We start from the raw sequence: 13,883 nt of genomic DNA on the forward strand, positions 1-13,883 counted from the left end.
GAAAAGGTATAAAAGAAGAAGAAGAAGAAAAAGATAGTTGTGCTGTGCTTAGTTGCTCAGTCATGTCCGACTCTTTGTGACCCCATGGACTGTAGCCCACCATGCTCCTCTGTCCATGGATTCTTTAGGCAAGAATACTAGAATGGGGAGCCTTGCCCTCCAGGGGATCTTTCCAACCCAGGAATCAAACTGGGATCTCCTGCATTGCAGGTAGATTCTTTACCAGCTGAGCTGCCAGGGAATCCATTGGATTATGTAGAAAACAACATAAGTTTTAAAATTATAAGCAAAGTTTAAGAATTTAAAATACATTTTACTTTGTTTGTGCCAGGCACTGTGGCTATACAGATTCTATACAGTCCGTAGGCAAGAGCAAATTCTCAGTAAAGCAGACTTACTGTTGTGAGGAGACAGTGTAAATTGGGAGCTAAATGAGGAGGCGGTTTTGTAAATGAAACTTGAGCATTTGAACATGCAGGAGAGAAAGGATGGTTAAAGGCAGGAAGGCCCTGGAATAGGTAGGAGGAGATGGTAACACCAAAAGTTTGATTGGAGAGTTTATTCTTCACTGGAATATTTATAATCCATGTAGCAGAGGCTTACTGAGTGCTAGTGGATGCTTGGCATCATGTGCTCCATCCTGGGGCTATTCAGATTTAGCAGAAATGACATGGAAGAGAGAATTGAGTTGGAGTGATTAGTTTTGGGGGACCTCTCTGGCTGTCCATTGAGAAATACAGAAAATTTATGTTGAAAAAACTATTGAAATAAAAGTTTACAATTCAATAACTGAATTGTAAAATTGGCTGATGGTTGATATTGTGGATAGCCTTTTTAGAAATAGTATATTTTGAACAATTCTAAAAGTTGTCATTGACTGCTGTAGGATTCCATATTAATTTGGTTTCAAAGGGAGAAGTTTCTCAGAACTTCTCAGTTTAGTTTCCTTGAAGTTTTGGTAGTTGAGTTTTCAGGGCTGAGTTCCTAAGTGCCTGATGTTTTAGTGAACTAGATTACTAGGGCCATCACACCCAAACACACAGGGAAGTGACGTAAATAATACATTTTATCCTAGTTCCAGAGGCTAGAAGTCTTAATGAAAGGGTCCAGCGATGATGTTGGAGGGGTGGTTGACGGGTTTGGTTTCTCCTGAGGCCCCTCTCCTTGGCTTCTTCTAAGGATACCAGTTAGACTGGATTAGGGTCCACCCCAACAGCCTCATTTTAACTTAACGCCTCTTTAAAAAAAAGTACTGTCTCCAAGTACAGTCACATTCTGAGACATTTCAGCATGTGAATTTTGGGGAGATACAATTCAGCTTATAGCAGGGGGTTTATCTTGTAAAAACTAAGGTTGACTGCTTCATGGAGATATAACTAAAGCATCTAAATTTCTTTAAAAATTTTTTAGCTAATAATCACAAGAAATTGTCAGAATTTGGAATTAGAAATGGGAGCCGACTTCAAGCAGATGACTTCCTTCAGGACTACACTTTATTGATCAACATCCTTCATAGGTAGGAACTATTAATATTTTAAGTGTAAGAAGTTATTTGAATATATAAACTTAAAATTGGAGAGAAAATGTTTTCTTACCCTTAAATCCTACTTTTCATTTGAAACTGCACCATATATATGCTCAAGTTGGCCATTAAGTTCCCTGAGGTTTGACCTACAGAAAAATCTGAGAATCCAGAAAGAAATGTTTGAGGGTAACTCATCAGTAGTAGCTGATCAGAAAGACCTAGAGAGGGTAGAAATGCAGGTGTGTGAATAGTTATAATCAGGGGTACATTCCTTTTCATAGTTGAACTGAATAGAAAATTTGGAAGGAAGAAATATCTCTCCCCTAAAACAAATGTTTCATTGTGATCTGGAACAGTAACAAGAGAGCATTAAAAATTACCATATATAGATTCCTGAGTCACATTTTTTTTCTTTTTACTTTATTTTATATCCTGCCCACTTTATTTTAAAAGTATCCATACTGCTTGTATTACAGGATATTTGTACATATGTAGCACAGCGTAAATACAGATGGTTCTCCATTTGGTGTGCTTATCTGTTGAACAAGGTTGGTTCATGCTCATTGATACCTCTAAGCTGTACCCTGGCTCATTTCTTCAGGTTATATCTAACAGATGTGTTTTGCCAGTGTTGCCATCTATACCCAAATGTACGGAACTTGTATAATTGTTCAAGAGTATTACATTATATATACTTAGTTTATAAAAAGCAGGAAAGGGCAGGAAAAACTGAATGTGAGTTATTAATAATAGTATAAAATGAGACAGGTGAGTCAGAGATAGGTCTTGCTGGGGGGTGATCTCTGGCCCCAATTACACACCAGTTGGATGTCAGTGGTGTGCTTGTGTTCAGTTGTGGAAGGACATGTACAATGAAATGGAAATATATCAGTTGATGTCTAAAAGAGGAGGCATAATTAGGGTCTTTTTTATCATATCTTTTAGCTCTCTGTGAACAGAACCCCCCTTATAATATGTAAGTCTTTTGTTTGACTTTCATGCGTTAAATTTTTGTACATGTTTTTGGGAACTCATTACAAAAGCAGAGTGCTGCCTGTGAAGATGGAGGAAAATCGAGAAGCTGTGTAACTCTGCCCCCAAACACTAAATTACTCTGGTTATGATCAGAAGAGCATGTATAGAATCTTTTCATATAGCTGAAGAAAAAATGCCTAAGAATTACACCAGGCCTCACAATTTTTGACTCAAGTTTTCTGCATTAGGTATAAAAGTTAAAATTTTTTTCCCTGAATTGAAAGGACACTGTTATTGACCATTTGAATTGAGCTTCGAATACATAAAAATCTATGATGTAGTCTTTTTTTTTAACTCTTTGAAAATCAGAAGCCAAATAAAAGGTGTGTATGTAGTATACACACAAATAAAAGGTGTGTATGTAGTATACACACAAATAAAAGGTGTGTATGTAGTATACACATTTTGAGGTTTGAGGACAGTTTCTCTTTGGTGCGCCTTTGCTTTTGTAAATAGTCATAGCAGTGGTTCAGTGTTACAGTACGTGATTCTCCTTACAGTGAAGACCTAGGAAAGGATGTTGAATTTGAAGTTGTTGGTGATGCCCCAGAAAAAGTGGGGCCCAAGCAAGCTGAAGATGCTGCCAAAAGCATAACCAATGGCAGCGACGATGGAGCTCAGCCTTCCACATCCACAGGTGAGTCACAGCCCCAGCCAGCAGTCACCCACCAAGCAGGACTATTTACAACAAACTGATTGTCTTATGAACATTGACCATAAAATAGAACTACTCACAGGACTACTAAAGGTGTGTGTTGGTTCGGCATTGTTTTAATGGAACTTTGAATGTATAACCCATGAAGATATTTAAGACTGGGTAAAATTTTTATAGAAAATAGATACATTTTATTTTTACAACTGGAAATGTCAGTGTACTAGTGCATAAAGATGGTTCATTCTGAGTAGTACTGCTTTGGGATTTTATATGCATGTTTTTGCGGACAGTGAATCAGTGCATCTGACTGTTTTGAGTGAACAGATGCTTGGTAAGTACAGCATTTCAGTTTTCTCAGAACCAGTGACTTTGGTAGAGTGTATCAGAAGCTCTGTTTCCTGGGTTTTCAGTGTTGGTGCTTTACTGTACTCCAGTGTGAATGTTCACTACCTGCACCACCCCCCACCCCCCCAAACACACACACACACCTCTTGGTTCTTTAGTGTCAGGAAACCAAAAGTTACTCATTTTTTCCTTCTCTGTTTTCATTTCTTTGACCCTGTGTCTTTGGTATTCTTTGGAATATCAGTGCTTCTTTGGTTCTGATGTTCTCCGAGCATTGTGAAAATGAATTTAGAGATCGTCTAGAGCAGGGTTGCCCAACCTCTGGGCCATCAACCAGTATCCTGTTAGATCAGCAGTGGCACTAGATTTGAAATAAAGTGCACAATAAATGTAATGCACTTGAGTCATCTCCAAACCATCTCCCCACCCTCAATCCGTGGAAAAATTGTTTTCCATGAAGTTGGTTCCTGGTGGCAAAAAGGTTGAAGTCCAGACTGCTGGCCTAGAGTGTGTGGGCCATGGGTTCATGACCCTTCGCCCCTGCCCTCCACCCCCCACCTCCCCCCCGAAAAATAGAAAGGTTCATCATTCCTATTTTGAGGAAAGGACTGGTAGTTTACAAAAATCATAATTTGCAGCGTGCATTTATTTTCCACTATGTGGCTAGGTTTTGGAGACTAGCAGTAAGGTAGGTACTGTGCCTTTGACTTAGTGGAATGTCGGGGGTGGGTGACACAATTCCAACCATAGTGTAAGTTAAGAGCATGCACTATAGAGCCCCACTTCATGGGTTTTAATCGATCCCATCCTCTGCTACTACTGTGTGACCTTGGGCAAGTCTCTGTACCTCCTTTTCCTCTTCTGGAAAATGGATAATAATGTTATCTTCTTTATAGGGTGGTTGTGATGATTAAATGAGTTGTATATGCAAAGTGCTCAGAACAGTTCCTGGCACATTGTAAGTGCTATGTATATGTTGTTATTGTTGTTGTTTATTACTATTATCACTGCTACGAATATTAGGATACGCACCCTCCCCTTTTCTGTTGGAGAAATAGAAACAAGGAACTGTAACAGTTCCTCTGAATTATATAATGCTTGTTAAAATTTTTTGTTTTGATTAGGAAAGAAATAGGTGCTTGTAACAAAACAGTGAAACAGTACAGAAATACGTAATGTATAAAGCAAGGGTTCCCTGAGGGTAGTCATTCTGAAGTTTGATGTATGTTAGAAGAGTAGTTTTTCATGTACATAAAATTGTAGTGAGCTTCTAGTCGCCCCCCACTTTTAACCATTTTTTTCCCCCTTTTTTTCTGAAATAAGCACAAGAGCAAGATGATGTGCTCATAGTTGATTCGGATGAAGAAGGTCCCTCAAATAATGCTGATATCAGTGAAGAAGAAAGAAGTCGCAAGAGGAAGCTAGATGAGAAAGAGAGTGTCAGTGCGAAAAGGTCACGCATAGAGCAGGCAGAGGAGCTTGATGAGGTTATAGCATTAGATTGAACAGAAATGCCTCTGAACGGAACCTCTTACTCCATTAAGGCCTTCTGGGCAGAACCAGGTTATTTGTTACGTCCTTTGTTCCAAAGGGAAAATATTGACACCAGTGACTTGAAGATGATTCTGCTCCCTTTGAAAGCATTCATTTTGCTAGAACTATTAGAAACATTGCAGTATGCTGTATTGAAAGTAGGAATATAGTTTTAAAACCCTTTGAACAAAGTATGTGCATAACCAGTCCATGAGATGAAACAACACCGTGCATGTTGCCTTTTTAATGTAAATACCCTTCGGTATCATTTAACAGTTTTAAAATATTGTGGTTTAGTAAAGTTGATACCTGGTTATAAATATTATGCCTTTATTTTTGGTTAGAAGAAGAATTATTTTTAGCCTAGATCTAACCATTTTCATACTCTTAACTGACTGAAACAGATTCAAAGAAGTATCGAGTGCTATGCATTGAAACTTGTTTTTAAATGTTAACTGGCACTATGTATATTAATGTAAAACAGTTGTTAATTTACTCAAGTTTTCAGCTTGTACTGCCTGGTATGTCTGTGTAAGAAGCCAATTTTTGTGTATTGTTACAGTTTCAGGTTATTTATATTTGATGTTTTGTAAAACTCAAATACAACTATACTGTACTTATGGACCAAATAAATGACATCTGCATACTTGTTATACATGCCTGCACAGTTCATGTTTCTGCTGCCTTACTGGGTTTATACATTGTATTTGCTGCAGGCATACTATATTCTTTCCTTTTAGAAAATTAACTCAGAAATGGATTACCATAGATGAGTACTGTTTACCACAGATGAGTACTTTTTAAAAGACAGCTTTTAAAGGCATGTTGCTTTTTAAATGATTGTAAACTTTGGGCCTTCTGTTGAGAACATTCAAGTGATCTTTGCTCAGCCCCAGTACCTTGGAGTCGTGGATTTGAGATTCCACATGGCAAGTCTCCTCCACTCTGGGTGTCCCCAGGTCATCCAAGGCCCTTCTTGCATGTACCCTTCTGGGCCCAACTCTGACCAGCACGTGTGGCCAGGCCAGTCTGACGGATCAACACTCATATCTCCTGAACCTCCGAACGCCTTGGCCCCTAGGCTGTTCTCCTGCAGATGAGCCTGGAGTTTTCAAATAACAGAAACCCATGAAGCTGATTTCCCCGTTCTGTACCTCTGCCTTGGTGTTTTTGGCCACAGTCAATGAAATTTCAACTTAGTAATTCATTATGTTGTTTGCCATTGTGTAATTCTTACTCTGCCATCCAGCTTACGAAGGTTTCATTTTCCTCCAGAAAAAGAATTTTTTTGAAATTACAGAACTGTGTTACAGATAAAGATGGAATATCCTGAAATACCCTTTCAGAAGCAAATTTTGGTTAACTGGTTGGTCACTGATGGTCATCTCCTGTTTTGAAATTTTGAAATCTGAAGAGTTCTGGAGAAAATCTGAATTTTGGAATGCTCTCCATCCCTTTAAACCTCATCCACCCTGCCTTTTTCAGCACAGTTATCAACAGTGTATTTCTAGCATTTTGTTTATGTTTTATTTTCTTTCTTATGTGAATGTATAGTGGTACTAAATGCCAGTGTGATTTGTAGAGATGTGTTTCTCTCTTGGCAGACCAGCGGTTTTCAGTTTTGCAACAACTCTATTAGTACTTTTCCAGCAGTTTCTGTTTTTATAAAATCTGGGTTTATCAGCAAAGCAGGCCTGACCGCAGTGGGCTTGTTTAACTAGACTAAGATCCAAATTGCAACTCAGTCCCTGGAGTGTGGAGGTACTTTAGATCTGGCCTTTGTATTCATGGTTTTCCCACGTGAGTCTTCTCAGTTTATGGAGCTGGAAGTGGGCTTGACAAGCATGTTTCCCCAGAAGCTTCAGCCTGAAACAGTCTGACAAACCATATTCCAGCCTCATTGGGAGCAGTCTGGTGACTCAAGTCTACCTAGAGAGTCCATTGTCCCAAAGGTCATGCTGCGTACTTGGCAGGTACCATGAAAGGATTTGGTATTTTAATGAGAGCCTGAACCATTAACAGAATAACTGATCAGGCAAAGATCATCTGTGGATGCAAAACCCAAAAGGCTCCTAAGGAACAGAATCTTAGTGGAGTGCTCAAATGTTGCTATATAAACTTGCAAAAATGAAAAGCTCTCTGTCTTGACAATAGACTGATTTATCATCATTGTAATCAAGTGATCAAACCTGGCATCACTAATGGGACAGCCTGGTATGTGCTTCCTGATAGGAGATGATGATTTGAAGGATCCAACACGTAGGCCCCTCCCCACCCCAAAAGGTAACTTGAATTTAGCATCTAGACTTCCAACTAACAGAAAGCAGAGGGAGTAGAGAAATGAGTTAAACATTAAGGGGAAATAATTGGATGAATACAGAATGTGTGACATTCTAGAACTCAAGTGTAAAATAAATGATTCTTGTGACAATTGGAAATTTGAAAATGGAACAAATTGGGTGATAATGGATTTACTTTATTAGCTATGGTATTGTTCTTATAGTTATGTAGGCCGTTGTCCTTGAGAGAGATTAGAGATGAAGCTCACAATAACTACAACTTCTAAATGGCTCAGCAAAATACAAAATACAGGAAGAAAAACAACATTGGATCTCAATGGAGCCTATATATATTGTTTATTGTGTCATCTAACTTTTCTCTGAGAACTTTAATAATAAAAGTGGAGATATATTTTGTATTTTCCTTTAGTGTCTCTGTGACTTTTTCAAGTTTTGTACTGAGTATATATCCTGTGATTGGAATCAGAAAAGTAATAAAGATTATTAAAAATGCCAGTTGGAATGAGAAAGTGTTACAGCAATTCCTGGGTTGGCATTGATGAACTCAGCTTTACTCATCCTTATTGCTAGGCTGTGACTTAGGAAGAAGTCTCTTTTATTTGATCCTCTAGTGAAGTCAAGAGAACCAGTTGCTTCCAGTAGATTAGTGGTCCACTTGGAAGCTGCCATAACACACTTGGTTCGTGATCGATGTTTCTGAAACTCGCCTGTTGGTGGCACATATGTCTGAAGTGGACTTGCTCTATGACCCAGTTCAGTCAGCCATCCAGCCGTCTCATCCTCTCTTGTGCCCTTCTGCCTTCAGTCTTTCCCAGAATCAAGATCTTTTCCAGTGAGTCAGTTCTTCTGCATCAGGTGGCCAAAGTATTGGAGTTTCAGCTTCAGCATCAGACCTTCCAATGAATATTCAGGGTTGATTTCCTTTAGGATTGACTGGTTTGACTTTGCAGTCCAAGGGACTCTCAAGAGTCTTCTACAACACCAGAGTTCAAAAGTATCAATTCTTTGGTGCTCAACTTTCTTTATAGTCCAACTCTTACATCCATACATGATTATTGGGAAAACCATAGCTTTGACTAGGTGGGCCTTTGTTGGCAAAGTAATGTCTGCTTTTTAATATGCTGTCTACGTGGGTCATAGCTTTTCTTCCAAGGAACAAGCGTCTTTTAATTTCATGGCTGCAGTCAACCATCTGCAGTGATTTTGGAGTCCAAAATAGTCTATCACTGTTTCCATTGTTTTCCCCCATCATTGTTCCCATTGTTTCCTATGACCCAGGATCATGGGCAAATTTACACCTCTTGTAATAAACAAAAAGCAAATCTTAAAACCCAGAGAAATCAGGGAAGAAACGTTGGCACGTGTTTCTAGTCATTGTGGCTTGCAGATGTGAGTATCTCCCATTTCCTTTGTAAAGCAGCGTAGCTAAGGACCAGAATCCATTTGACTGGCTTGCAAGATATATTTAGTGAAGTATTTTTATAGACCCTTTCATGCTGGGAATACATTATTTGTATTCTGCATACAGAAGGGACTTTTTTTTCGTTTGTTTTTCCTGCATGTAATTTAAGTTCTAGCCAAAAATTTGAGAAATGTTTGAACTGCTTCACTAAATAAGCAACTGAGTTGAATTACAGGTTTCTGAGGCTACTGTGCACTTGCTTATATTATTGAAGACAGTTATTTCCTGGTAACATTTTTTGGAAGTTTTGCTAAATGTATCTCATAAAAGCTTTTTTTGTTTTTGTTTTGGCAACACCATGCAGCTTATGGCATCTTATTAGTTCCCCAACCATAGCCTGAACCCAGACCTTCAGCAGTTAAAGCGCAGAGTCCTCACCATTGGACTGCCAGGGGATTCCCTATAACAGTTTTAAAAACTTTAAATCTTGCAACAAATGATAACTTACTACATAGGGAAAGACTGAGGAAAGATTATATCAATATTAGAATATATAATGCTCCAAGAAGTTCCTCAGGATTTACTTTAGAAATCTTCGAGAGTTCCTTCTCAGAAGATCAGTCTCAGAAGACGTAGGCATTGTGCACACCATTGTTCACTCATTTTATAAACATATTGTTCAGTCACTCAGTTGTGTCCAACTCTTTGCGACCCCATGGACTGCATCACGCCAGGCTTCCCTGTCCCTCACCAGCTCAAACTCATGTCCACTGAGTCGGTTATGCCATCCAACCATCTTGTCCTCTGCTGTCCTTTTCTGCCTTCAATCTTTCCCAGCATCAGGGTCTTTTACAATGAGTCTGCTCTTCACATCAGGTGGCCAAAGTATCAGAGCTTCAGATAGTAAACGTATCGCATCCCTACTTTGCACTATGCTTCATTTGGAAAACCTTGCCAAATTTGCCGGTCTGATAGAAGTCTTCGAAAGTTATAAGACACTAAGGGCTGGTGTACACAAAAACGTAACTTCTTACTGTAGCAGTAGGTAGTGGGAGGAGGATCTGAGAATCCACATCTTTGGTTGGCAAGCTTTCCAGTTGGTCCCAGTGGCAGCAGCTAGGAGTACTGCAAGTCATCAACACTAACCTCATGCTCAATGTGATTCCAAAAGCTGTAGCATCCCCAAATAGCTCCTCCCCATGGAGCTGCAGACTGACTGGGGGTTTTGCCCTGTAAAGTTAATGCATAAATTGCCATTCCTGAATGCAGGATAAGGACCCAACCCTAATTCTTAGATTGGGAAACCAGCTGTCCATGGCTCTAGTTATCAAGGCTTTGAAACTTCTGTGCCCCTGCTGCTGCTGCTGCTGCTAAGTCGTGTCCGACTCTGTTGGACTCCATAGATGGCAGCCCACCAGCCTCGCCCATCTCTGGGGTTCTCCAGGCAAGAACACTGGAGTGGGTTGCCATTTCCTTCTCCAATGCATGAAAGTGAAGTCGCTCAGTCATGTCCGACTCTTTGCGACCCCATGGACTGTAGCCTACCAGGCTCCTCCGCCCGTGGGATTTTGCAGGCAAGAGTACTGGAGTGGGGTGCCATTGCCTTCTCCGTCTGTGCCCCTAGAGAGGCCTAAAGGGTGTCTAGGACCAAGGGAAGTTGGTAGACTCAATCTGGTAGGAAGAATTGAACCTCAGAAAAGAGGGATGGAAAAATCCCTTTGGGCACAACTCCCAGTGGACAACCTCACAGTGGCTTAAGCAGAACATGCATGTTGGGTCTAGTGCAGTGTTTTAATAGGATTGGCACACCGGTGCTGAGCTGGGAAGGGTCCATATGTGCTTTAGGTGAAAGATTCTGCTCTCCCCAGGAAAACTTATTTTATAAAGGTAGACTGCTGCAAGCTCGGGGGAGGGAGAGGAATGTGGATCTCAGCGATTCTTAGACGTGGTGTTTGCATGCCATCCCCTTCCCTTGTAACCCAAGTTACTTAGTCCACATTTGATTGACATCTGAGTGTATCCCAAGACTGAGAAAACCCCTGAATTGTGATCATAATTGTGCCATTCTTAGTCCCTCAGTCGTGTCCGACTCTTTGTGACCCCATGGACTGTAGCCTGCCAGGCTCCTCTGTCCATGGGGATTCTCTAGGCAAAAATACTGGAGTGGGTTGCCATTTCCTTCTCCAGGAGATCTTCCCAACCCAGGGACTGAACCAAGTCTCTCGCGTTGCAGGAGGATTCTTTACCATCTGAGTCACCAGGGAAGCCCTTGGGGTCCAGAAAATACAGACACTACAGACAGATAAGGGGGTCTTATGGAAGCTAGACTACAAGGAGAGACAATGGGATCTGTTAAAAAAAAAATCACTGTTAGTGTAGACAGTCTGGATAGGATCAGGCTTAGAAACAAAGATGGTGGCTCAGGATTTGGTGTGAGACTCGATTGAACATGTCCTGTTCTAGCCTTCTGAGTGTTGGTTTGTCTTGACAGAAGATTCTAGTTAACTTGAAAGAATGATAGAACCAGAGACCCAGCAGTTCTGTTGTGAAACTTTCCCAGCAGTGGGATGCAGGCAGTAGTCATTGGAGCCATCTCTATTCTAGCTTTCAAGAACTGATTATACCTATTTCTTTCCAACTCTGTTTAACAACACCATATTGGCAGTTTAAAGTTGATCATGGGGGAACTTCCCTCATGGTCCAGTGGTTAAGAATCTGCCTTAGAAGGCAGGAGACACAGGTTTGATCCCTGGTCAGGAAACTAAGATCCCTACATGCCATAGGGCAGCCAACAGCCAATGCAGCCACAAATAAATATTTAAAAAAATAAATAAAATTGACCCTAGTGAAAGACTTCCCTAGTGGTCTAATGGACTCCTCACTTATACTGCAGAGGATGAGGGTTAGAACCCTGGTTGGCAAATTAGAGCCCACATTCTGTGCCGTGCAGTGGAAAAAAATTTTTAAATAAAAACATAAAATTGACCATGGTGTTATTGGCAAATGCTATAAATCAGGGGCCCTTCACTTCTCAGGCAGAAAGAGCCAGCTAACAGATCAGACATACCTTTAGTGAGGAAACGAAGATGGGGTCTGGGACACTTGTTAATGTATAAAGGGGAGCGTACAGTTTCAAGTTCTACTTTTGTATCCACTTCGTGCTATGATGGTAGGCTTCCCCACGGTATTAAATATTTTAAAGGTATTTAAAATAATGAGTTTCCCACTTCATGGAAGTACTTTAATGTTGAACAGTGAATATTTATTTAAACAGGTTCTGGCCGACTTTATTAAAGAATAATTTTGTGTGATTTACTTTTCACCAGTCTGTTTTGGTATGTTTCTAAACATGATCACTTAGAATAATGATAGCCAGTGTTGGAACTCCGTAATATTTTCTACCTGTTCTGCTCAATTCAATATTATTGCCACTGCAGTAGTGATGGGCACAAATTTTGGCCAACAGGTGTAGATCTCTATTTCAGATTTCCTCAAGGCTGGGCAGACATTGTGGAGGATATCTGCTTTTGTTCTGCCTTGTCTGATCATTTTCAGAGTTGGCTTGTACCCCAGCAGTACTTTCCACTTTTCATAATGATTAGGAGCCTAGAGTGGACTGACTCCAGCAACTTTTTCATCTTTGCTGCCACCAGCTTCCTGTCTTAGATGTGGGATGTCCCCCAGCCAAGAACAGCTGCCAAGCCACGACTGCCAGAAAGCAAACATATTTTAGGTTGTTTCTGTTCCAGTGTGTCCGTGGTTATTGTCATCTGTCTATCTATTTAAGAAAGCCCTTTAGCTGACCCTGGACGCCAATATATTATTTAAATATTGAAAGCTCTAAGTGGGCAGATAAGGGTGGAACTTAAGTTACACTGGAGGGCAGAGAGCTCCCTCTGAGCTCCAAAGGCTGGAGATTCTAGGACTGTATGGATTACATAAATAACATGATAAACAGTTGTGCCTACACTGTCATCTGCGTTGGGATTACTTGCCCGGAATAGATTCTTGGAGCATTACTGCTTTCAAGAATGTTTTTGTTTGTGAGGATGTTAACACCAAATTGCTCTTTCTGACAGGAGGTACCAGCTTACACTCATTACCAGTAAAATGCACACGTTTCCCCACAGTGTTGCCAATATTTCCATTTTTAGGTGGTAGATAATGTGATCATACCTTATTGTTGACAATTTATTTTCCTTTCGTGGAGTGGAAGATCATTTTTCACCAGAAGGAGCCTCTGGATTTTTTGCTCCCCACAAAGGGCTTGCCCCTACCTGTGCCTCCCTGCCACCCAGCCTGGGGAGTAGGGGTTGGAATTCTCCCAGCTCTGAAAGGTGGAAGGAGGGAGGAGTAGCTGGGTCAGACACTGCTCCCCTGCCAGCTGAGAATGGGCCACAGTCAGCTCCTCAACGTTGAGGCCAGATGCCCTGGTCAGCCTGCACCGGGACCTTTCCCTACCCAGGCTCCCTGTTCCCCGAGGCACTGTAGTTGCCTTCCTTGAATTCTCTGAGGATTGAAGCTCCTGGAAGTAAGAGAACTCTTTCACTCAAGGTTGTTTTCTGGGATCCATCAGGTCCTGATAGAAAATGGTTTGCTTTTCTTCCCTACAAGCTGTTTCAAATGTGTGACAACTACTTTGTAGCTTGTGTTTTGGGGGACAAAGCCCTAGTCATCTTTCCTTCCCCTCCCCCACCGTCTCCCCCTACTCCCCCACAAAGGCCCCATCCGGTCCCAGGATGTGCTTTCAGAAGTAGCATCTCCTTGGTGTCTCACCTAAGCCCCTGTAGGCAGGTGTTGGAGAAAGGAGGACTCTTCACATCCCTTGGTGACTGAACCTTGGGTCACAACTGAGGCTTCCCCGCTCACTGGCTTAGCCTGAGGCCTGCTTCCGGCCTCGTCTGGCCTTGGGCGCTTGTGCCCAGTGACCAGGTTTGGAGACCAGTCTCCATCCAGCCGCAACTCCTAGTACAAGGCGCCTTCCCTACCACGCAGGTGGGGACACCCGCGGAACCAGTGCGCAGCAGCATGGCCCTGGGAGGGGCTGGGGTCTCGGGGTCAAGTCAGGCGAGATGCTGCGGCGCAAAT

General features: G+C 41.3%; 1 protein-coding gene and 1 pseudogene across 2 annotated transcripts in view; one reads left to right on the plus strand and one right to left on the minus strand.

Moving 5' to 3' along the window:
* Positions 1–5,746, plus strand: part of UBA2 (ubiquitin like modifier activating enzyme 2) — a 30,700-nt gene extending 24,954 nt beyond the window's left edge. Inside the window, exons 15-18 of one of the 2 annotated variants that reach the window (XR_812760.4) lie at positions 1,411–1,516; positions 3,061–3,197; positions 4,457–4,518; positions 4,884–4,961. Coding sequence is in view for 1 of the 2 variants with exons in the window: in NM_001083381.1 (NP_001076850.1) it covers positions 1,411–1,516; positions 3,061–3,197; positions 4,884–5,065 (425 nt within the window). In the remaining variant the exon portion in view is untranslated. Of the gene's footprint in view, positions 1–1,410; positions 1,517–3,060; positions 3,198–4,456; positions 4,519–4,883 lie in introns of both variants that reach the window. The other variant, NM_001083381.1, reaches the window with a different exon arrangement.
* A 6,329-nt stretch (positions 5,747–12,075) lies between these two features.
* On the minus strand, positions 12,076–12,800 carry LOC107131419 (large ribosomal subunit protein eL30-like; annotated as a pseudogene).
* Positions 12,801–13,883: the final 1,083 nt, after the last annotated feature.

Source organism: Bos taurus, chromosome 18 (genome assembly GCF_002263795.3).
Source record: "Bos taurus isolate L1 Dominette 01449 registration number 42190680 breed Hereford chromosome 18, ARS-UCD2.0, whole genome shotgun sequence".
NCBI classification, from domain to species: Eukaryota; Metazoa; Chordata; class Mammalia; order Artiodactyla; family Bovidae; genus Bos; species Bos taurus.